Source organism: Stenella coeruleoalba, assembly GCF_951394435.1.
Source record: "Stenella coeruleoalba genome assembly, chromosome: 15".
Lineage (NCBI taxonomy): Eukaryota > Metazoa > Chordata > Mammalia > Artiodactyla > Delphinidae > Stenella > Stenella coeruleoalba.
In genome coordinates this window covers 67,647,160-67,671,210 of record NC_137161.1, presented here as the reverse complement: position 1 = coordinate 67,671,210, position 24,051 = coordinate 67,647,160, and the positions used below count along the sequence as shown (strand labels likewise).

The 24,051-nt window shown below is 54.4% G+C and overlaps 2 protein-coding genes across 4 annotated transcripts in view; one reads left to right on the top strand and one right to left on the bottom strand.

Annotated features, from left to right (window-relative positions):
• Nucleotides 1-5,756, top strand: part of COG7 (component of oligomeric golgi complex 7) — a gene marked incomplete at its 3' end in the record, with an annotated part of 85,261 nt that extends 79,505 nt beyond the window's left edge. Inside the window, exons 16-17 of the mRNA XM_079944227.1 lie at nt 2,460-2,603; nt 5,590-5,756. Of these exons, the coding sequence (XP_079800353.1) occupies nt 2,460-2,603; nt 5,590-5,756 (311 nt within the window). The remainder of the gene's footprint in view (nt 1-2,459; nt 2,604-5,589) is intronic.
• Nucleotides 5,757-9,448: 3,692 nt separating this feature from the next.
• Nucleotides 9,449-24,051, bottom strand: part of SCNN1B (sodium channel epithelial 1 subunit beta) — a gene marked incomplete at its 3' end in the record, with an annotated part of 77,091 nt that continues 62,488 nt past the window's right edge. For 2 of the 3 annotated variants that reach the window (XM_079944229.1, XM_079944228.1), the window contains exons 5-13: nt 18,222-18,325; nt 16,267-16,430; nt 15,847-15,954; nt 13,330-13,447; nt 12,167-12,242; nt 12,017-12,074; nt 11,269-11,330; nt 10,067-10,142; nt 9,449-9,829 (exon numbers count right to left, since the gene is read on the bottom strand). In XM_079944229.1, the coding sequence (XP_079800355.1) occupies nt 9,449-9,829; nt 10,067-10,142; nt 11,269-11,330; nt 12,017-12,074; nt 12,167-12,242; nt 13,330-13,447; nt 15,847-15,954; nt 16,267-16,430; nt 18,222-18,325 (1,147 nt within the window). Of the gene's footprint in view, nt 9,830-10,066; nt 10,143-10,764; nt 11,047-11,268; nt 11,331-12,016; nt 12,075-12,166; nt 12,243-13,329; nt 13,448-15,846; nt 15,955-16,266; nt 16,431-18,221; nt 18,326-24,051 lie in introns of all 3 variants that reach the window. The other variant, XR_013831513.1, reaches the window with a different exon arrangement.

The window sequence follows — 24,051 nt, the reverse complement described above, 5'->3', positions numbered from 1 at the left end:
CACTGGGGACCCTTCCCAGTCCTGCCCAGGGGAGTGCTTGCGGCCTCATCGCCTCCCTTTCTGTCTCTCCTGTGCCCCACGTGCTCACATTCCAGCCACTCAGAAGGATTTTTTCTTCATTTTCAAAATTAAAAAAAAGTTTTGATTAAAAATCCACTGCCCTGGGTTTCCCTGGTGGCGCAGTGGTTGAGAGTCCGCCTGCCGATGCAGGGGACACGGGTTCCTGCCCTGGTCCTGGAAGATCCCACATGCCGCGGAGCGGCTGGGCCCGTGAGCCATGGCCGCTGAGCCTGTGCTCCGCAACGGGAGAGGCCACAACAGTGAGAGGCCCGCATACCACAAAAAAAAAAAAAAAAAAAAAAAATCTACTGCCCTGAGACAGTCACTGGTAGCATCTGAGGGACTATTCTCCCCATGTGCTTTTCTCTACGGATCTGCACGTACCCGCACTTCTTCACAAACAGGATCATCTCACATGTGCTCTGTTTATCATGGGCACTTTTTAAAAATGAGTTTTGGGCTTCCCTGGTGGCGCAGTGGTTGAGAGTCTGCCTGACGATCCAGGGGACACAGGTTCGTGCCCTAGTCTGGAAGATCCCACATGCCGCGGAGCGGCTGGGCCCGTGAGCCATGGCTGCTGAGCCTGCGCGTCCGGAGCCTGTGCTCCGCAATGGGAGAGGCCACAACAGTGAGAGGCCCGTGTACCGCAAAAAAAAAAAAAATGAGTTTTGTTCTCTCTGCTCAGAATGCTCTTTTTCCTTGTGTGCATTTGGCAAACTGCGCATCTGTCCAAGTAAGCACAGGCACTCGCTCCTGGTTGTGGGCTCCTGCTGGACTCAGAATGTGCAGCTGCTGCAGCCCTGACCTCCTTGAGGTCTGTCTTTGTTGCCTGGCCAGAGGGTGCCTGAAGGGCAGGGCCACCCAGGACAGTGCCAGACCCGGCAGGGTCTCCACAAATGGGACTTAATGCAATTAACACACGACTGCCCGCCACCCGCTGTGTCCATGTATCTGTGTCTCTGGGCTCCTCTTCCCCTGACCTGGAGGGTCTCCCAAGGCACCAGCCTAAGTCTCTTACTCATTTTCATGTCTCCCTCTCATCCATTTCTATCAGCTTTCAGTTCTGTCCGACAACCCTAGAATCTAGGTGTTTGGTGCTCTGACCTGTTAGGTTCAGCCCTTTCTGGGTCAGAGTCAGTGAGAAGAAGCTTTGTCCCCCAAACCAGCCTCCCTCCCAGCTGTGTTTCTGGCCACACTATAGCCAGTCCAGTTCCAAGGCGGAAACGCTAGATCACACATTATTGTCCTTGTCCTCATTTGTGTTTATCCTGTTTTGATTTTTAGCCTTCTGGCTTGTATTTGTTGTACAGATGCTCTGTGTTAAACAGGTCACAGTTTTCAAAGAAACTAGATCACATCATCCCACCGTTGCACTCACCGGTGTTGCCGTGTTCCCACGTGCCCTTTGGGCTCTTCTCTAAGCAGATGGTGTTTATAAGTAACTTTATATTCTCTGTTACTATTATTATTAGTGGTGGTAGTAGTAGCATTTTGCTTATCTTCTTCTAATTTTCCACTGCTTGGCTCCATACTTACTTATAAAAAAATGTTGCTCTCATTTCTCCCCTTCTTTCCACTTCTGCTGCGGGGTATCCCCCTTGCCCTCAGGTGTCAGGCCCGTGCCTCTCGTGCCTGGATGGCCACTGCATCTCCCTCCTTCACCCCGCCCTGGCCTGGCAGGCCCTCCCAACATGGGCTCGTCTTCTCACAACCTTGCAGGGAAGCTGCAGTCACTGCCTCCACCCTACTACATGGGGTGCACGCGGTCCTCGGGGTGCCCTCTGTGACCCAGTCCAATCCCCTAACACACTTCCCTCTGCTCCCTGTACATACTCCCCCCACCCCCAATAATCATTCTAGCACTAATGGCTACTGTGCACTGGTCCTGAAAAGCCAGGACTGATGTTATCTCTATTTTACCGATGAAGCAAACAGTCAGGTGGCACCCGGCTCATTAGTGGCAGGCTTGGTCTTGAACCCAGGTCTCGGTTCTGATGTGCCGCCTGTGTCTTCAGCACTGCCATCTGTCTCCTGCTGGGCTGTGCCAGTTCTCCACCCTCTCACCTGTGGTGTGGGCCCCCCTCCCTCTTGCTCTGTCTGCAGAACTCCTCCTGGCCTGCCTGGCTGCATCTGCCCCCAGCCTTTGAGACCTCTGAGGTTGTCCCGCCTCACCTGATTGCTTTCTTTTCTGAATCCTCATTGTACTGAGTCAATACCAGTTGACCTAAGATGTAATTGTCCTCTGTTTCCTGCGTTGTCCTTGGAGACTGTAGCTTTGCATATTGCATGTGGCACCTATCATGGGGCCTGGTCACCCCGAAGAGCCCCTTAAGAGCTGTTGGTGGCCGGTTCTTCCTGGCCAGGCTGTGTTTCTTTGGTGACCCTCTTTCCCTTTCCAGGGGACGAACTGCCCGAGCTGGACAACATGGCCGACAGCTGGCTGGGCTCTATCGCCAGAGCCACGATGCAGACCTACTGTGACGCGGTCCTCCAGATCCCTGAGCTCACCCCGCACTCCACCAAGCAGCTGGCCACCGACATCGGTGGGTCTCTGGGACGGGTGGGGGGAGGGTCAGCTCTGGCCTGTTGCATCCGTCAGGCCCCCTGCCCTCCAGGTGTGTCGTCCCAGGTCTCCTCTCAACTTCAGCTCTGGGTTTGTCTGTGAAGCTTTGTTAAACATGTGGACTCCCCAGGCCCCACCCCCAGAGATTCTGACATAATAAGCCTAGGATAGAAGCCTAGACACCAGTGTTTTGACAGGTGTCCCTGTGGACTCGGATAGCTGCTGAGGCTAAGAGCCATTAAGGGGCGCTTTGCCGAGATGGGCTGGGATGAGTGAGGCAGACTTGTGTGATGCCGCCTTGCCCCGCCTTGCCTTCTGCCCACCGACAGAATCATCATGCAAACTGACATTGAATAAGCTCTCACTGTGCGCAGGCATGGCAGGTGCTGAACCAGGCGCTCACGCACCCACGGGCTTACGCAATCTTCAAACCCCCTGTGAGCTCAGCGCCCCTGCCTTCATCACTGATGAGGAAGCGGGGCACAGAGCACGTGCAACACCAGGCCACCCAGCCGGGGTTGCCCCGTGGTCTCCATCTGAGTACCTGTCTGCCTCCCGGGTCACAGGGGCGTGTGCCCACCTGCTCCTGCTGGCGCACGTCCCTGGAGGTGATGCCGCCTGCAGGGTGCTCTGAGGCTGGGGGTACTGCAGGCAGGTGGTCGGGGCGTCTCCCCAGCCTCTTGGTATCAGTCCATTGCCTGCCTGTTTTTTAGCTGGAGGCAGCTCTTGGAGTGGGTGAGGGAGAGGGTGGTGGGAGCCTTAAAGATTACCTCCTTGGGGACCCAGCCAGAGCTTTGCCCTGGGTGACCCCAGGCCCGAGCCAGCCTCTTGTTTGCTGAGGGAGAAATGGACGTGAGGCCCTTTGCTCCGGGTCCCAGAGCAGTGAGTGATGGGGCCAGGCCTGGAACCCAGCTGCCCCAGCTCCCAGCTCTGTGCTAATTCGTGGTTAGCTCTCAGCCGTTACAGGGCAGCAGCCAGCTTTTGTCATCTCACTGGGCACAGGTTCAGAGAAGAGATGCAGAGGTTTAAATGTTCGTCGGTGGTCCCCGTTGGTATAGGCGGGAGCATTGAGGAGAGAACCAGCGGAACTAGTGAGTGAGATTTGGGGGTGGTCCCTACAGTTCACTTGTCCACATCGCATCTCCCTCCGTTAAGCTGCTGTCCACATCCATCTGCTCACTCGCTCAGCATTGACTGTGAGTGTCTGTTATGTGCCAGCCATTGTGCTAGGAGATGGGATGCAAGAGAGGTTTGGACAGTTCCTGTGCTCACTGAGCTTATGCTGTGAGGGAGTGTGCTTAAGGGCCGGGAAGTTGCCAGGTGGTAACACGATAGAGAGCGGAGAGGTCTGTGGCAGTGTGTGGCCACCTTAAAGACGCTCAAATTAAGCATTAAAATGTAACAAAACCAAGGGGCTTCCCTGGTGGCGCAGTGGTTGAGAGTCCGCCTGCCGATGCAGGGGACGTGGGTTCGTGCCCTGGTCCGGGAAGATCCCACATGCCGCGGAGCAACTAGGCCCGTGAGCCACAACTACTGAGCCTGCGCATCTGGAGCCTATGCTCCGCAACAAGAGAGGCTGCGATAGTGAGAGGCCCGCGCACCGCGATGAAGAGTAGCCCCCACTTGCCGCAACTGGAGAAAGCCCTCGCACAGAAACGAAGACCCAACACAGCCAGAAAAAAAATAAAAGTAACAAAACCAAAAACACTCTTGCCGTCTGAACAGAAGATGTCATGGTAGATCATGGGCTGCCGTTTCGCAGGTCCTGGCCGACAGTCGAAGGGAATTCACAGTTTCATGGGTGAATATGTGCCAGAGGCAGGTGCCTGACTGGTTGGTGGTGCCCTTCCTGGGAAGCGGCTCGCTGGGACATGAGTCAGGCAGCCAGGGCAGAGCAGGCATCTCCTATGGGCTCTGCCCTGAGCCGGGCCTCAGAAAGAAGACACAGGGAAGATAGAGCCGTGCCTGGAGCTCCAGCCTAGTTGGGCAGAAAAGATTAACGTGGGTGGTCATCAGAACATAAGGAGGGACCTGCCGGGTGATGCGTCTCCCAGTCCCGCAGAGCAGGAAGAGGGAGGGGCTGGAGAGCGCCCTGCCTCGGGCTCGGCCAGCCGTGCTGCCCAGGAAGAGGAAGGGAAGGAGCAGCCGGTTACTGACCACCCGCGTCACGTCAGGCACGTCCCCGGTCCTTGTCCCACTTCATCCCCCGAACATGCTGCCTGATGGGTACAAACTGCATCCACAGGTGGAAGTAGAGACTCGGGAGGTGGATGGAGTCACTGAGGTCACCCTGACCTCGGAAACCCGTTTTTCTCCTCCACTCCGCCGGCGCTGCCCGAGCTTGCCTGCCGCTTGGAGGGCACTGCTGCTTTTCAGAAGGACAGGAGCCTCAGACCCTCTCTTGGAAATGCTCATCGACTTGGCCTGGGGGTGGGCTCAGTAATCTGTCCTAACTCGTACCCTAAGGGGTTATCTGGGAGGTGTGGGAACTGCGTTACACCAGGCCTGGCCCCCTGCACCGTCCAAAGTCCCGCCTGTAGGGGCTCTGCTGGGAAATCTTCGGGAGCTGCTTAGATAAGCCCTGTGTCTCCTGACCCCTTGGGTTTTCCATGTCGTCAGTGGGGTCCGCTGGGGAGCAGGGCTGGGAACGCAGGGGTCCCGAGGGTAGAGCTTCGGCTGAGGTCGGCTAGGCTGTAGAGCTGAGTGTGCAGTGGGAGTGGCGGGGATGGGGCGATGTTGGCAACTCCTTTATGAGACTAGAATTCCTGGACCCGGGCCGAGCTCACAGGCAGGTCTGACCCCTTGGAAAAGCCCTCAGAGTGAAGGCTTGTGGGCTGAGGGCAGACCTGGCAGCCAGCACTTGGGGGTTGGGGGTGTGTCTTGTCCCTTACCGCGGCGAGGCCTTTGGGGCTCGTCCTCTCGGTGCTGAGTCTGTCGAGCTGTGTCTGTCTGCTCCCTCCCCGCAGACTACCTGATCAACGTGATGGACGCCCTGGGCCTGCAGCCGTCCCGCACCCTCCAGAACATCCTGATGCTCCTGAAGGCCAAACCCGAGGATTACAGACAGGTCAGCAAAGGCCTGCCCCGCCGCCTCGCCACCACGGTGGCCGCCATGCGGGCTGTGGACTACTGACCCCCACGCGCCCGGCTGGTAAGAGGGTCGGGGCTGGAGTTCCGGGGCCAGAGAAGCCCCCAGAATGGATTTGCTCTAAAAATCCGCCTGGGATTGGGCAGAATTCATTTCAAAAAGATGTGGTTCATTTGTATAATCAAAAAAAAAGGTTGTAAATTAGAGGTGTATTATTTATCAGGGAGGAATTTTCAGATGATTTTTTAAATGATCCTGTCTTGAAAGTGCAATTAATAAGTACTATGAAATGAAAGAAGGCTGTTTTCTTTCCTCAGTGAATATTTGGGTGCTTCTCATGTGCTGTGCTGTCTGCACTGAGGATTCGGCAGGAAAGGATAATCCCAGCTGGTTTAGCCTGCTTGTGCCAGCCCTCCGGAGGGGCACTGCCGCGAATGTGGCCTCTGAACCAGCCCCACTGGGCTGCCAGGGCCGTGTCTCTCTGGGCTTGTCATCCAGGGCTTCCCACACATTCTGTCCCCACATCTTGGGAACCAGTTTGGCTGGCCCCGAAAGAGCATCAGCTGTGAATCCACACCAAGAAAAATATTTTGGTTTCTCATGTGGTGGATCACAGAGTGTCTGGCAGGGCTTGAGCCTGGCTCCCGCCTTGGAGTGGGAGCTGGTCACCTGGAAGGTGAAAAGAGCTGCTTTGAAGTGGAAACCTCTTTGCAGTGACCTCTGTGCCAGTGTGGGTGAGTGCCACTAGGACAGGCTTGGTCTTGATTCCCAGCTTTGCCACCTTTCAGCTGTGTGACCTTGGGAAAGTCATTAGCCTCTCTGAGCCTCATTTCCTAATCCGAAAAACAGGGGTCATAACGGTACCTAACTCATAGGGTTATTTGAAGAGCCACTGAGACACAGTGGGAGCAACAGCATGTAGCAAGTGCACAATAGCTGCTAATTTCGTAGTCCTCTAGCGTCTGTAACCTACCTTCCCTTTGCGGGTAGAGGAGGGAATTACAGAATGCCATTTTTCTGGGCAATTTTGGCCCTGCTAGACTAATTTGTCACCCTTAAACGGCTCTAATGGGAACCCAGAGTAGGAATAGGACAGCCTGTATCTCCTCTAGATCCGGAGGGGAGAGGAATGCCTGTCTGTCTGACCCAGAGCCTGCTTTTGGAGATGGGGCCATTATCCATCTTCACCCCGGCCCTCAGTACTCCCCAAGAGAGAGATGGCAACTGATACCCACGTCAGCCTGGTCCCCGTCTCCCATCTACAAGCAGCTTTGGGGGCCAGAAGCTCCTTCCCGCTCCGCTTCAACACGTCTCTGAGCAAAACTTCTCACAGGCGTCTGTAAGGGGCTGCCCGCTGTAGATACACCCCAGGATGGCCAGGCAGCATCTCCCATCCTCAGTGGCAGTGGTAGGTTCACAATGAGCATGTGGCCCAGGCTGATCCAAATGAGCCTCACTGTCGAGGCTTTTGCTGGGACTGTGAAGGAAAAGCTTTCTTCCTGCTGTGGTTGCTGAGCTGAGGGAATGGAGTCTGGGACTATGGAGGGAAGAGTAGCCTATGGAGAGAAACTGTGTGAGAGGGATATCGACACAGAAGAAAATACAGCCTGTAGCTGAAGCCCTGGATACAGCCAGGCTTGAAATCCCTGGACTTTAATTATAAGAACCAATGAATTCCCCTTTTAGCTCAAGTTCAAATTAACTTGTGACCAAAGGGCTGGCAAATGGAGTTAGATAATAATCATTGCTCTGCCTGCGCCAGAGCCTCAGATGAGATAATAAATATGAAAGCCCTGGGCTTCTCTGAGGAACTGGTATTCTTATGACCAGGAGTCTCGCCTATGTCACTTACAAGAATAGCAATCTAGTCTAGCACCTTACTTTACCTCTCCAAGCGTCAGCTTATTTACTTGTAAAATGGCATGATCATATTTCCCAGTGGTTATGAGAATTCAATGAAATAAGACTTACTTATAAACTACTTGGCCTGGTGCCTGGCATGTCATAAGTGTTTGATACAATACAGTCATTGTTTAAAAACAACAAATAATAGTGAGTGTGGTGACAACAACTACCATTGCTATTGATAAAAGTCCTAGTCATAGTAGTAAGTGTGGTAATTACCAAGAATTGAGACTCCAGCGTACAGACTTGCCTGGCCCTGAGCTCAGAAACCTGGCTTCCCCAAGGCCTGCCCCACTCAGTCCCTAGCAATGCTGCCTTTGGCTGGAGTGGCATCAGCCTATGACACCTCCTTCCTCCACAGTGCCATCGTGGGCACTTAATGGGAGGACAGCTTGTTTGCCTTTCAGGCCAAGGACCCAGGTGCTCTAGACCAGCAGGGCTGGGATGCCCTGGTCCCAGGGTCTGAAGCGAGAGCTCCTTCACCACCAGGGCCAGCAGGTGACAGCAGGGCCCTGCAGTGGTCAGCTGTCTGCAGCTGCCAGACCACATTCTTCTTTGATAACAGCTCCCTGATCTCTTTTTGGGAAGCCATTAGGGTTGCCATATTTAGCAATTAAAAATACAGGAAGCTCAGTTAAATTTGAATTTCAGAAAAACAGTGAATGATTTATTAATATGCCCCCAATATTACATGGATGTACGTCTACTAAAAAATTAATTTGCTGTTTATCTAAAGTTCCAGTTTAACTTGGTGGCCTATATTTTATCCAGCACCCCTAGGAGCCATGTCCCCACCACCCTCAGACCATGTGATTCTGCTGGGGGCCAACTGGCCTCAGGTATGGGCAGGATCTGACCAATCCCAGCAGCCTGCCAGTTGGGCACACTGATGATTGGCTCAGAGACAGGCATGTGACCCACTCAGTGACCAATGAGAGTCTGCCTGGGAACTTGCTGTGGCAACTGGGAAAGAGGTGCTCTCTCCTAGCTGAGTTTGGAGTTGCAGATGGCCCTTTGCTGCTGTAAAGTAAGGACAGCCTGCCTGGGAAGGCAGAGAGAACAGACATCACTTGAGCTGCTGGAGATGCTTTTGCTTAAGCCAGTTTTGAGTATTTCTCCCATCTTACCTCTCTTTCTCTCTCTCTTGATTCTTGCAACCCAAAGAAATAAGTTGGACGACACTGAAAAAGGCATAAAGCCACTGTTTCAGGGACAACTTGAAAGAAACTTTAAAAATCACCAGCTTGGACCTTTCTTTGGCCAGGCCTCTGCTCTCAAGTTGTTATGGACGCCTTTCCACCCCCAGAGATGCATCAGGGCACTCTGGCTGCCCAGTCAGACAAAGAACAAAGCTAGACTCTGTGTTTTCTACTTTTATTTTCCAGAACAAAACATGTGCCACCTGGCAGGGCCTCTGATGCCTGCTATCCACCAAAGCTGCCCTCAGTAAACCCACTCACAAGGTCACAAGCGTGCTGCCTGTTCATCTTCGGGGCAGATGGTGACCGGCCCTGGGAGGGAAGTGGCCTGCCTCCAGGGGAGGATGCTCCAGGTCTTGGAGCCTGGCTGGGGGCGTCCCAGGCCAAGGATTGGGTCAGGTTGGAGGGTGCGGGCAGGAACACAATTCCCACATCCGTACCAGCACCGTTACTCCACGGAGCCCTCAGCCTGGGACTGGCCAGGAGCTGCTGGCTCTCTGTAGCAGGACCTGGACTCTGGCCTTGGCCACCTCCCGTCCCGGGCCCGTGGAGAGGGCATCATAAAATGCGGCCTTGGGCGACGGTCTCCACTGCTCAGGTCTGAATTCCTGGGCTGCCCGGGATGGGCAGGGTCTAGATGGCATCGCCCTCGTTGTCAGACTCGATGACGTCCAGTGGCTGCAGACGCAAGGAGTCGTAGTTGGGGGGTGGGGTGCCTGGGATGGGCGGGGTCTGCTCATGGGGGTGGGGCCCAGCATCGGGGCCGTGTGTGGCCGTGTCAGGCTGGAAGCCAAAGTTGGTGTGGGCCTCCACCAGCTCAGCCACGGTGGGCGGCGGGCCATCGTAGCGGGCCTGGGTCCGCCTCCGCCGCAGGCTCTTGGCGAGGGCCACCAGCTTGATGATGGTGATCCACACGAAGTCGATGATGATCTCCGCGAACTCGATGAGGCACAGCACCGAGCCCCCCATCCAGAAGCCAAACTGTCCTCCCAGGTTTGAGAGCAGCCAGACGATCTGTGGGGAGCAGGGGACTGAGGGCCCGGCCGGGGAAGGGGGGCTGGTTGGGCCACAGATTCCTGCCTCAAGCCCAGCCTCACGGGTTCCTGTGAGGTGGGTTGTTGGCCAGGAAGGGGGAAAGGGTGACCGTCTCAGCGCAGGGAAGTAATCTGACACTGCTTAAGGGACCGTCCTCTGGGTACCAGGTGGAGGGACTGCAGGCGGGGCCGAGGTGCCAGGAGCCCCCAGACTCACGTTATTTGCTGCTGACTCCTCAATGGTGCGATAGTTGTATTCTTGGAAGTAGATGTTGAGCTTGATAACTCCCTTCCTGCAGGAGGCAGCAAAGGAAGCTGGTGCCCTCTCCCCAAGAGAGAGAGAGAGAGAGACACACACACACACACACACACGCACGCACGCACACGAAAGGCAGCAAGGCCCCCCCAGCCCTCCTCTGGCTCGAGCTTCTCACCTGCCACTCCCAGGAGTGGTGAGGTCCAAACAAGCGCCAGGAAGGGCCCCTCCAGGCCTTGGGGCCACAAAAGGCAGCACTGCCCAGCACCCATCCTGTGTGCCCCTTTCTGAACCAGCTCTCCAGAGGACTCTGGGGCCCGAGACAGTCCTGAGGATCAGCTCCGGGCTCCCCTCTCCCACTCCCAGCCCATGGACAGTAGGCTTGACATAGAGTCCTAAGCCTTGGCTCTCTGTCAGGGGACCTGAGATGGTCCTCAGAAAGGCGATGCTCTCTCACACCTCCAGGCTTCTGCCGGGACATTGCTGCCTCTTCTTATTTGTCTGAACATTTACTACTCCTCCTTGGAGGATCGGCTCAAGTGTCATCTCCCTATACAGACCTCCCTTATCTCTCAGGAAGAAGGAGCCTCCTTCCCTGCTGGGATCCCACAGGAAGGGTCCTGGGCAGACTCCCATCATCATAAGCCCTGTTCGCATACCTCTGTCCTCCAGACTCGAACTTCCTGATAGACTGAATCTTCTGTTTTTCTTGTGCTCAATGCATGTTTGTGTTGAATGGATGGAAAAATGGTTGAATGGATGGAGGGTGGGTGGGTGGATGGATGAGTGGGAGAATGGAAGGATGGACAATGGAGGGGCGGATGGATGGATGGATGTGTGAGTGGAGAGATGGGTGGGTAGAAGACTGGAAGGATGGATGATGGATAGATGGGTGGATGGGTGGATGGGTACAAGGATGAAAGGACTGGAGGGGTGGATGGCTGGATGGCCAGGTGACAGATGGAAGAACAGGCTCTCCTTTAGGAAGCGGTAGGCTCGGAGCCCCCCTGGCTGGCCTCTCTCAGTGCTCCTCTAGGCTTGCTTCTGAATCTGATCAGTGTGAGAAGGTGACTGAGTAGCGGCTCTATGCCCAAGCCCCTCCCCTGAGGCTCTGGTTCCTCCTCTCTTCTGCCTTCCCTGGCCCGTCCAGACTCTGAGCTCACCTGTTCATGGTGATATTGGGGCTCTGGTCCCGCTCCTCTGACAACACATGGAAAATCCAGTCCTGGAACCCAAAAAGGCAGCTGAAAACAATGGTGCCCTGCAGCATCCCCTCCCAGTCATGGGCCCTGCTACCTGTGGAGGCAGACCACAGCCCTGTATCTTCTTGAAGCCCCTGGGGGACCACGTGTTGGCCCAGGGAGAAGGGAGGGTGACAGTGCACGCCGTGGCTGCTGTTCTGAGGAGAATGCACTCGGCTCTCTAGGCTCTCCCCCATAGGCCCGGCCTCCCTCTGCCAGCTCTTTCCCACCTCTGACCCTTGCACCTGCTGTTCCCTCTGCCCAGATCCTCCCCAGACCCGCCCAGCCTGGCTCAGCCCCATCCTCCAGTTTTAATCAAATGTCACCTTTTTAGGGAGGTCTTCCCTGACTACCCTAAGGCCTCTTCCCCCAGTTAGCCTCTCATCATCTGGTCTACCCTACACAGCCATTTGAAATGATCTTATTTCTGTATATTGTCTGTCTCTCCAGGTAGAAAGTACGCTCCGTAAGGGCAAAGGACTGTGTGTCCCGCTTACTGCTGTGGCCCCAGCACAGTGCTTGGGGGACGTGGGTGGAAGTTAGCAGGGAGGGAGGGGAAGGAGGGAGGAACCCCCCTTTGTAAAGTTCCAAACAGCCTGCAGACCTCTGCCCAGGCCTGCCTCCCACCCAAAGATGGGCAGCCAGGAGCTTGGCCGCGCCCCTGACTCACCTCAGAGGACTCAGAAGGCCAGACGGCCATGGAGATGGTCATCTTGTACTGCGTGTCACTGGAAGAGAGAAGGCAGCCTGTCACTGTCCCAGCTGCCCCACCATCCACAGCCCGCCCCGCCGCCCACACGAGCCTCCGGGCAGGACTCACTTGCAGGACTCCTTACAGACATCGATGCAGGTCTCCCTCTGCGCCAGGCTCGTGCGCAGGGCCGAGTAGCAATAGGCTGAGCGGTAGCGGGTGGGGAGAGAGACTCTGAGCGGGGTTTTGTGCTTTGAGCCTCAGGCTGCCCTCTGCCCTCCTGGCCCTGGGCCACCTAAGGCCTGTGCTTAGGTTGAGTGGGGGGAGTTGTCTCAATCCGAACCCCCCTGGTCATGGAGAATCACCTACATCCACCCCCAACCCGCCCCGTCGCCAGCCATTTCACCCCAGCCTGGCCTGGGGGATCCTCTCCCCAGACAGCCCAGCCCCAGCTCAGCAGCATCAGAGCAGCTTTCCCTCCACCTGTCACCCGATCCTGGCCGGTGGGCCGGGGTGATGGGGTCATGTGGGAAGGGATGGGTGGCTGGAAGGGGTAAAGTTTTCCCCTTTTGTCCACACATTTTGTTAGTTTTAAGAGGTGGTAGGGGGCATCCCTGGTGGTCCAGTGGTAAAGAATCCGCCTTCCAATGCAGGGGATGCGGGTTCGATTGCTGGTCAGGGAACTAAGATCCTACCTGCCACAGGGCAACTAAGCCCCCGGGCCACAGCTACTGAGCACGTGCGCCTCAACTAGAGAGCCCGTGTGCCGCAAACTACAGAGCCCATGCGTTCTGGAGCCCACGTGCCACAACTAGAGAAGAGAAAACCCACATGCCACAGCTAGAGAGAAGCCTGCGCGACGCAACAAAGAGCCCGTGCGCTGCAACGAAAGATCCCACACGCCTCAATGAAGATCCCGTGTGCCGCAACTAAGACCCGATGCAGCCAAAAAGTAAAATAAATAAAAGGTTAAAAGAAAAAGGTGGTGGGATGCTCTTTGCTGCTGACAACATCCATCGGTGTTTGGACTCCAAGCCTGGATCCCAGCTCAGTGTGAGCCCAGCAGGGGCTCCTCCGCCTGTGGCTTCAGGTCTCAAGGACAAATTCTCTCCCGAACATACATGTTTCAAGTATAGTTAATGGAGTCGAAGAGTAGGGGGAGAGGCGAGAGGGGCTGTGGTCTGAGAGGACGGGGACGGAGGGCGTGGAGCTCCGACCTCCCTTGTGGTCAGGGCCTTCGGGGGCAGTGGCCCAGCTGGCGGGTGGCCGGTCCCCCGGGGCTCCCCACTCACCCCAGTCTGGGAATTCCTGGTTGTTGCAGTATTTCTCTCCACGGGGCAGCGGGTACAGGTAGTGGCCACAGCTGCAGTTACGGATCATGTGGTCTTGGAAGCAAGAGCGAATACAGGCCTGGGGGTGGAGGAGGTACAGAGAGAATGCAGACTTGACGGTGATGTCCCCGTCCCAGCCCCGGGGGAAGGGGGCCCGGAGAGCTTGCTGCCCAGGCCACGGGGGCTGGGGGGCGGGGGGGAGGGGCACCTCCCGCGCAGAAGCAGTGGCCGAGCCTCCTCCAAGTTGGGGCGTGATGGTCCTCCCCTGTCCCTGGCCCCCGTAGAGGGACTCGGGCCAGAGGCCAGCTCTCTGAGGATGGCCCCTGCCACCTTTCAGAGTTGGGGCCCCACGGATGACATGGGGAGGGGTGGCTTGTTCCAGCACTAAAGCGGACTCTGAGGGACTTCCCTGGCGGTCCAGTGGTTAGGACTCTGCGCTTCCACTGCAGGGGGCACGGGTTTGATCCCTGTTCAGCAAACTAAGATCTGCATGTGGCCAAAAAAAAAAAGCTAACTCTTAGATAGCGCTTGTCACAAGGCTGCCAGCAGCTTTCCGAGCCCTTTACGTGGAAGGACCCAGAAGGGAAGACAGGCAGGCTTGCCCTGTGCTCCTTCTTCCTGGAGAGAAACACTCAGGGAAGGCGAGAAGTGTGCTGTGATTGCTCAGAGTGGATGGAAGAGGAAGTGACCTTGTACAGAATGTCCCCTGTTTGGGGATGGGGGAGGGGGAGAGTGGACTCAGCCCTCCCCTCCCCCTGCCCCAGCCCCGGGCTGGTTGAGATGAATCTACTCATACTGGGTTTTCAGGTCATTCCACTCAGAGACGAGCTATGTGTCCCGGGGCCAGCCCTTAGCCTCTGAGCCTCAGTTTACTCCTGTCGCTCCCGTCGGCTCAGGCCGGGAGCTCGGCTTGCCATGGGGCGCTCAGCGAACGGAAGCAGCCATTCCTCACGTCTCTTGCTGCCCAGGTTCCCAAGCGCTGCCTCTGGAGGACCCCCTGCTCCCACCCCGGCCAAGGAGCCCACAGCTTCTCTTCCGCTCTCCTGCCTGCTGCTCCTCAGGCCAACCCATCCTCTCCTCTGTCCTCCCTGGCAAACCTGGGGGCTCCCTGCGGGAGGAAGTGGCCGGGGGGAGGTGGCAGATGAAATGGCACAGCCGGGAGGAGCGGGTCTGGGGCGAGGTCAGGGGCAGTGGCGTCAGAAGGGAGCCCTGACTTGGCCAAGTGTCTCCCACTCGCCCAGACCCCACTGTCTCACCTGGAAGGAGGGAGTCCTCTCCAGGGTCCAGCTGAGGCTGGGCTAGGGCGGGGCCTGGGCGGGCCGAGCACCAGACCAGGGCCTGGGGCTCTGCCAAGGTCTCCGGCCAGAGTGGTGACTGCACTGGACTGGACGAAGCAAGAACTGAGGTTTTTCTAGAATGAGGCCTCCAGGGCTGGGGCCTGATGCCTCTGGCCTCCCCCTCCATGCTCCCCACCTCCCTGTGCTGTCTTGTCTGTCCATCTGTCCTCCCTCCAGAGGCTTGGAAGGTTCCCTGAGCTCTCCATCGCAGGCAGGAGCGTCAGAGTGTGGGGTGCCTGGGGTCAGCTGGATGGAGTGGGCGGGCAGGCGGGCATGGGGGAGAGTAGAGTCCCCTGACTAAGGCAAACGGGAAGACCACACCTTGCTTGGGGCTCTCAGACACGGAGCCAGGCACCGCTCTGCCATGGCCCTTGTTATGCCTCAGTTTCCTTATCCACCAAGGAAGACTGGGCTGCGAGAAAAAGTGTCAGCAAGTGGTCACTTTTGCAAAGACTCAGTGTGTCCTTCTCCACTGGGGCCAGGTCTGAGGCCAGGCCTCCTGGGCTGACCTTGGAGATCAGCATAAGGGGGAAGCCCCCAGCTGCAGCAAGGGGGATTGAGGCCAGATACAAAGAGGGACTTCTCAGGTACATCAATGAGGCATTTGGACTGGGGTATGTAAACCCCAATTTCTTCATTCCTAATAATAGTATCTACATCTTAGGGTTGTTGTGAGGGTTAAATGATTTAATGTATATACGTGAAGCACGTGGAACAGTGCCTGCCTAGCACACAATAAGCCTGCTGTTATTAGTATATTAATACTTATAATAAATGGCATATATAATAAATGCTATTAATAGCATAATACGTTAACAATAATTAGTAATTATTGTTAGTATATTATTGCCCGTAGGGGTATTGAAAGGATTAAATGATGATGTAATTCACGTAAACCCTTAACATACACAAGGCTTCTTCTTGGGAGACCCCAGAGCGAGACCCCAAGGGCACACCTACAAAGCAGGGTGGAGAAGCGGCCAGCCCTGGGCCCCGGTGGGAACCAGGACAGGGCACCCTGTGGTCCCAAAGATCCAGCAGAGTCAGCCCTGCTGGGATTAGCTTTCCCAGAGACCTCAGGCCTCAGGCTAGGTAGACGTGGATGGGGCCCCAGCGTCATGAGGCTGCACCATCTTCCCACCTGGATGGAGTAGGTCGTGTTGTAGTCGCTGTAGAGGTTTCGGATGGGGACGTCAGAGCCGTTCACGGTGCACTGGCTGTAAGGCTCGCCCTTGCGCTCCAGCTTGTCCTGTGTGAGAGGTTGTTTGTGGGGGGGCCCCTAGTCACCCCTAGGAAGCCCCCTCTGTTCCTCCCTCCCATCTAGCATGCAGGTCTAGGGGATGCTGAGAGGGGATAGAGGGCTGATGTCCCAGCAGGCGCCAGTGCTTGGGGGGCACCCATCTTCCCCCAGAGCGTGGCCGCCCGGTGTGGTTCCAGCCAGAAGGCGAGGCAGGAGTGGATGGTGAGGAGATCCAGGGCTTGGGGAGGCCCGGATCTCTGGCTCTCAGGCCCTGGGAGGTGGGCGCTGGGCAGGTGGGGTGCCCTTGGGCTGCAGCCATACCACCAGCACCCCGATGGAAGTCTCCATCCCCGACATGGCGAAGATGCCCTCTTCTTTGATGAAGGGGTACGACATCTGCTCGTGAAGCATCAGCCGGGCACCGGCTGTGGACGTGAGGAAGGGCACGTAGTCTTCCTGGCCCACGTCCAGGATCAACTTCAGGCCTGAGGGGAAGATGGGGCCGAGGGCTGCCTGAGCTCGCTCCCCAAGGCTGAAGGGACACCCACCACCCACTGGTCCAAGTCCCCTCCAGCCAAGGGTCTGTGCAGGAAGCTGGCTCCACTTTACGAAAATCCAGACTTCTTGCTTTCTCTAAGGCCCCCATTCGAGTCCAAGCCACCATGGTCTCCTCTCTGGGCTCCTTTTGCCCCCTATACCACCCGCCATGATCTCTCTTCCACAGGGCAGGTAGACCTAGGGCCACAGCACAGGCGGTCCTACCTCCAATCACACAGGTCCTCACGCTCTCCACTCACTTCCCTTTGCTGCCGTGCTGCTTCCTGCTGCTAGGACTTCGTAACGCTCTCCCTTCTCTCTGGAATGCTGTCTCCAGCCTCACCTTTCACCTAGAAACTCTTGCTCTTCCTTCAGATCTCAGCCCAAGTGTCACTTCCTTCAGAAGCCTTCCCTGACTACCTAGACTGGGTCTCAGGATCTCTGCGATATGCTCTCCTAGCCCTGGAACTTTCCTTCCAAGTACCTCTCTCACTCTTGAGATTCTTCTTTTATTATCTGTCTTCCTGCCCCACTCCACTGTTCCCTTCTTGAAGGTAGAGACCAGACCCATCATTTTATGCACCATGGGACCGGGCTAGGTGGTTAGGACAAGAAGGCTAGCGTTTACTGAGCACTTGCTACATGCTGAGTGCTGGGCTAAGGGCTTTATTTACATGATCCCACTGGTGCTTTCAAGGGGCATATGAGTTAGGTATAATTATCGTCCCCATTTTACAGATGAGGAAGCTGAGGCTCATAGAGGAGAAGGGATGTTGTCATAGGTCACTCAGTGAGGAAGTGGAGGGTTGCTGGGCTTCTAAACAGGCAGCCAGGCTCCTTGATCTTAATCATCTTCTCGTATAGACTTGAGTCGACCAGCACCTCTGTGATACCCAATGTCAGGGGCACAGGGGTGGTGAAGGGTGGGCAGCCCACCCACACCCCTATTGACCAGCAGCCCTGACAGTTGCTGAATGACACCTGCCCTCTGATGGCTGGGGAGGGCACAACCTGAGCGGGGAGGAAGGATTTGCTCCCCAGGGCCTGGTGCACGTGCCGAGTCCGCCAGCCTTTCTCCCCAAATGAGCAGCCTCTGCTGTCAACCGCTTCCTCTTCCTCCCTTCTGTTCACTACTTCACCTGCTCTCTGTCTCTCAAGAACTGCACAGAAACAAGGCTGAGAGGAAGGGTTCTGCCCCAGGGTGACTATGTGAGCGTGGGCAAATTATGTACAACTTCTCAGAATATCTGCATTTATCGAGCATTTGCTACTTGCCAGGCTTAGAGACAAGGCTGCTTGCTCTGTGCTCAGAGGTCTACCTGCCTTAGGCCAGGATGATTCGATGAGTTCTATACTACATATATGCCCTGCTCTGTTCGATATGGGGAAACAAGGGCTTCGAGAAGTTAAGTCTCAGCTCAGCCTCACCCGGGGATAAATGGTGGAGCTGGGATTCCACCCAGTCACAGAAGCCTGTGCTCTTGACCACTAAGCTTACTGCTACCTCGCTTTCCTCATCAGCAAAATGAGCACACCAGTCACTACCCCAGGGATTTACGAGCGTTGGGTGGGGGACGGCTGAGAAGGCACCTGGCCTAGCCCCCGTGCACACAGTAGGTGCCGGCCTCCCTCTACCCTCGGTCCTGCCCCTCAATGGCCGATGGTAATTTGGTCTTTCAGCCCCACGTGATAGGATTTAAATCCTCATGGCCCTGGCGCCAGGGCAAACCAACACTTACCAAACTCAGCTCCGGGGTTGGCTGAAGGGAGGGCCTTCTCCTTCATGCCCCAGTTGAAGATGTAACAGTTGCCATAATCAGGGTGGAAGATGCGTGTGAAGTTCCTGAAAGAAACACCATCAGCTAGAGAGCAGGGCCCACCCCACCCCATCTGATGCCTCCCCTGCCCAGGGCTCGGGTAGATTACTGCTCAGAGAGGCTTAGGAAGGGAGAGGTGAGCAACAGGTCATTCTGTCCCTTTACCTGCACCCATGCACCCACCAGAGAGGAGAGTCCTGGACTCCCTTGGGAAAGAAGGGTGAGGAAGGGTGGGACGAGGCTCTCTGGCTTAGCCATGAGTGATGAAAAAGAAGATTATTTGATGTTTTCATGTCTCATCTACACGGTCTTGTAAGTCATGTGGTCATTTAAACGGTGGCCCCCAAAAAGAGATGTCCACGTCCTAACCCCAGGGACCTGGGAGTGTGATCTTATTTGGAGAAGGAGTCTTTGCGGACATAATTCAGGATCTTGAGATGAGATCAGCCTCTTTTATCCATGTGGGCCCTAAATCCAACCATGAGTGTCCTTAAAGAGACAGAAGAGGAGACACAGATACAGAGGAGAAGGCCATGTGAAGACGGAGGCAGAGGCTGGAGTTACACAGACAGAAGTCAAGGAACACCTGGGCCCACCAGACGCTAGAAGGGGCAAGAAAGGATTCTCCCCTGCAGCCTCTGGAGAGAGCCTGGTCCTGCTGACACCGGGACTGCCCACTTCTAGCCTCCTCTGTGAAGGAATAAATTTCCGTTGTTTTAAACCACCCAGTTTGTGGTCGTGTGTTACAGCAGCCACAGGAAACTAATACAGATCATAAGAGTGAGAGGGCGGCTCCAGGCAGTGTTTGCTGCAAGGAGCTGGCAGAATGCAGACAGGTGGGCTTGTCGGGGAACCTCGGCAGCTCAGGTAAAGAGGAAAGTAGACGGAGATGGAGGGCTGCGAATCAGGAGGGAGTGCAAGCAGAGGCCAGGAAAGAGAACTTCACAACGAGGTGTGAAGAGCCCCATCTAGGATCCTATCTTATGTCATGAGAATGTCTCCTAAGGAAATAATTCAGCAACAACACAAAATGTTTGCATAAAGATGCTCATGGAAGAAGCGACAGTATAATGTAGTTGCAGATAATTTGGTTAATTTTTTTTGATATGGAACTTTTCAAACATAAAAAGTTGAGAGAATGAAGCCCACCACCAGCTTCAACAATCCCCTACGGGACTTCCCTGGTGGCGCAGTGGTTAAGAATCCACCTGTCAATGCAGGGGACACAGGTTCGAGCCCTGGTCTGGGAAGAGCCCACATGCCGCAGAGCAACTAAGCCTGTGCGCCACAACTACTGAGCCTGCGCTCTATGAGACCACGAGCCACAACTACTGAGCCCACGTGCCACAACTACTAAAGCCCACGCACCTAGAGCCCGTGCTCCGCAACAAGAGAAGCCGCCGCGATGAGAAGCCAGCTCGCCGCAACTAGAGAAAGCCCGCACGCAGCAACGAAGACCCAACACAGCCAAAAAAAAAAAAAAAATCCCCTACAGCCAGTCATGTTTCATCTCTACCTGCCCCCACTCTCCCTCCCATATTTTTGAAGAAAATCTCAGACATCATAGTTTTATTTGTTAACATTTCTATGTGTATCTCTACAAGAACTCTTAAAAAACCATGCTAAACATAACTAACAAAAATTCCTTAATATTATTAAACATTCAATTTATATTGCCTCACAGAGGTCAATTCTGGGTTTACAATTTATTTGTTTAAACTGGGATCCAAATGACGTTGACATGTGATTGGTTGATATGCCTTTGAAATCCCTTAATCTATGGCCCCCTTCATCTGACTTTTTTTTTGTCCTTGTAAAATAGCTGTTAAGAGTTCTGGTTTCATCCAGCTAATAACTGAAGAGGGAGTGATACAATTAGAGGATCATCATTTTGCACCCCCGATTTTGGGGATTTGGGGCAATGTGCACCAGTAGTGACCAATGCTGTGTGTCCTGATGCAAGAGCACAGGCTGTCCGGGAAGTGGCCTTGCCAATAAACAAAACAACAAAACAGCAAAACCCAGCCTTGAACAGGATCGAGCATCTGTCTCTACCGTTTATAACAAATACTGGAGACAGAGGAACAAGTTCAAAGACACTACAAAAAGTCAGTATGCAAAATCCAGACTCCAGTTTCTTCAACAAAGAAATTGTGAGAGAGGGTAAGGGAGGTAACCTATAGATTAAAATAAACTACAAAGACTTGGTTACAGTCACAACCTGTGGACTTTAATTGGATCCTGATTCAAACAAGTAAACAAAAAAGTATGACATTGACGAGTGTGAACACGACTGGATAGTTGATGGTATTGAGGTATCACTGTACATCTCTTTTTCAGGTAGGATAATGGTATTGTGCTTCTGTTTAAAAAAGTCTCTTTTAAGATACATTCTGAACACTATATAGATGAAAGAATATGATGTCTGGGATTTGCTTTAAAAACAGCACAGGACAGGATGTGAATCACACTTGTTGGTTCTGGGTGGGTAGGTCCATGTGAGTTCATCACACCCTGTTCTATCTATGTGTATGTTCTCAAGTCTTCATAGGAAATAGCATTTAAAATGTCCTTGTGTTGGGCTTCCCTGGTGGCACAGTGGTTGAGAGTTCGCCTGCTGATGCAGGGGACGCGGGTTCGTGCCCCGGTCTGGGAAGATCCCACATGCCGCGGAGCGGCTGGGCCTGTGAGCCATGGCCGCTGAGCCTGCGCGTCCGGAGCCTGTACTCTGCAACGGGAGAGGCCGCAACAGTGGGAGGCCCGCGTACCGCAAAAAATAATAATAATAATAAAATAAAATATCCTTGGATGTTTTTATACTGTTTTTGTTATTTTATTAAAAAACAGAAAGGAATGGGGCTCAGTGCATCAAATACTGCAGAAATATCACCTGAAATGCAGTACTTTCTAAGCTTTCTGTCCCACAACTTTTACTGAGTGACTTTCAGGGGCCAGGCCCGTGCTGAAGATTTCTAATTCTCAAAATAACCCCATGAGGTCAGCTGCTCTTTGTCCCTGTGTTCAGATTAGGAAACCATTTCCTCTATCTTTTGTCTCACCGTCTGTGCCAGCAGAATGAGGTGGGTCCAGGGCAGGCAGTGAAATCCAATCTGGGAGCTGACCCTGCCTGACACATGTGAGCTGCCTCCTCGACCCCTGAGCTTTAGTGTCCTCCATGGTGAAAGGGAAATCAGGAAGAAAGTGCATTTCTTCACCCAACATTTATTGAGGAGCGCACTGCGTTGGGGACACTGAGGCTGGCGAGACAGCCCTACCCTCGAAGCTCACAGCGTGGGGGACACTACGGAGCAGCGTCACGGCAATCCTCGCTTTCCAAAGTGCGTCTCTGGCCTAGCTGCCTCCCTCCACCTCCAAGGCTCCCAGCCTGGTCCAGGCCGCCGGCATCTCCTGCCCCAGTTCCTGCTGGAGCCTCTGCCTCCCCGGTCCTGCTCTCTCAGTCTTCCTCCTGCACAGTGGTCAGGGTGAGTGTTCAAGTTGTGAATCAGCCCACGGCACGCCCCTACTAGAACCTTCCAGAAGCTCCTTGCTGCTCACAGAATAAAATGCAAACGCCCTACTGGGCTTTCTCCCTGCGTTGTTCATTATACTCCAGAGACACTCCAAGATGTTTCCAAATTCAAGGCCCGCTGCTCCTTGGGCCTGGGATGTTCTCTGAGCGTCCCCTGACCTCCCTACGCAAAGTCACTTCCCAGTTACTTGACCATTTCCACCTGCTTATTCCCCTGCGGGCATGCGCAGAAGCTGAACTCATCTCCTTTAACTGCTTGCTTATCAGCTGCCTCTTGCTTTAGACCATAATCCCAGGGAGGGCAGCTGTCTGTTTGCAGGGAGAAAGAAGTTAAAGGCTAGGAGCTCAGGCCCGGGAGCCAAGCCTGCCCGAATTTGAATTCTGGCTCTGCCACTTACTAGCTGGTGAGCCTGGGGGAAGTTACTTCACCTCTCCGTGTCTCGTTTCTCCACCTGTAACACTGGGGTAACCACAGCGCCCACCCAAAGGGACTGACGTGAGGGTTGGAAGCCAAGCACACTGAAATACTGAACAAATTCACCCCCCATCCTCAGAGCCTGGCACTCGGTAGACACTCAGTAAATATTTGTTGGATAAATTATAGTATGTGGTAAGAGTATCAACAGAGATAAGCCTGGAAGAGTGGGCGTCGGGGTAGGGAGTAGGTCAGGGAAGGTTTCGTGGAGGAGGTGAGGCCTGAGCTGAGACTTCAAGGGTGAGTAAGAGGTAGCCGAGCCTGGCGGGTGGGGAGGAGAAAGGGCAGCCCAGGCAGGGGGCACGACACACGCGAAGTCCCAGAGGGAAGAAACAGCTTTGGGCAGGCACTACAGAGTCTCTGTCCTGTGTGGGATCAGGGCTGTGGCCACAGGGAAGGAACGGAGCAGGGCAAGCCAGCTGCAGCCAGGCCCTGTTCTGGAAGGAGAGGCCCCACCCCAGGGGTGTGGGATACGGTGTGCCCAAGGAGCTGTCCTGGACATCTACAGCTCAGGAGCGGGTGGCTCCGGGCACGGCCAGATCCCCTCCTGTCCCGGGTTGCACTCTCAGTCTTGCCAACTATTTGCTTGTTGATAATGTTCTTTACCTGGAGAGGCTGCTCCCAGCACTGGCTACCTCCGGCTCCAGAGCTAGGCGCTTCCCTCCAAAAACCTTCCCTGGAACAGAGGCTAGGCGTATAGACAGAGACCAGCAAGCCTCCAGAAAAGACTGGGAAACAGAGCATCCTAGCAGGAAGCAGTATAACAACAGTGGTACTGTGTAGTAGGGTTTGGGGGAGGTCAGGAACTAGCTGGCCAATCCCTGAAGCAATAATAACAACAACAACAGCACTTATAGATGCCTAGATCTTGGTTTCTAAATACCATTCTCCAATAAAAGGACTGGAGCTCCTCAGAGAAATGGCTGATTCTAGGACTGGGGCATCTTGTTGTGCCAGAAAGTAAGGAAGTACTTAAAAAATAAATAAAGGGATGGGAACACGTCAAAGAGACATAGGAGCCAACTGAAGGGGCTCTCAGTGGCCAAAGATAGAAAATTTTGAGTAAGAAAATAATAGTGTGGTATTGGATTACAACCCAAATATACATGAGTCCATATTGGTATAAATTAAGAGACTGAATAAATAAACAAATGGAGAAGACATAAATCTTCCTTACAGAAGAATTCCGAATAGTGTATGTTCCCCTCTCCAGGAGAAGTGGAGTTTAGTCCCTCTCCCCCTGCCGTCACCTCCACCCCCCAGAGTACAGACTGAACTTAGAGACGTGCTTCCACGATACAGAGCACAGGGGGGGCAAAGGGGTTACGTTAGAGTGGAGAAGCCCAGCACGCGGCACCTGCACCTCGGAAGGCCAACATCACGGGTGGTGTCGAGTGCCTAACATGTACCCCACACACCATGGGATGAGAAGCCCCTCACCTCTGTGGTCTTCTTCCCCCAAATCCATCTTATCTGTGTAACCCCAAATCAAAGCCTTTCTATAAGACACCCAACCAGTTCTCTGAAACTGTCACAATCATCCAGAACAAGGAAGTCTGAGAAAGTGTCACAGCCAGAATGGACAAAGGAGGCGTGACAACCGACAGCAACCGACAGGGGTCTCTCGGATGGAATCTTGAACAGGAAAAGGTCACCAGGAAAAACTGACAAAATCCAAATAAAGTGTTAGGTGTATTTAATAATGATGTGCCCATGTCGGTTTCTTAGTTTTGATAAATTACTATGGT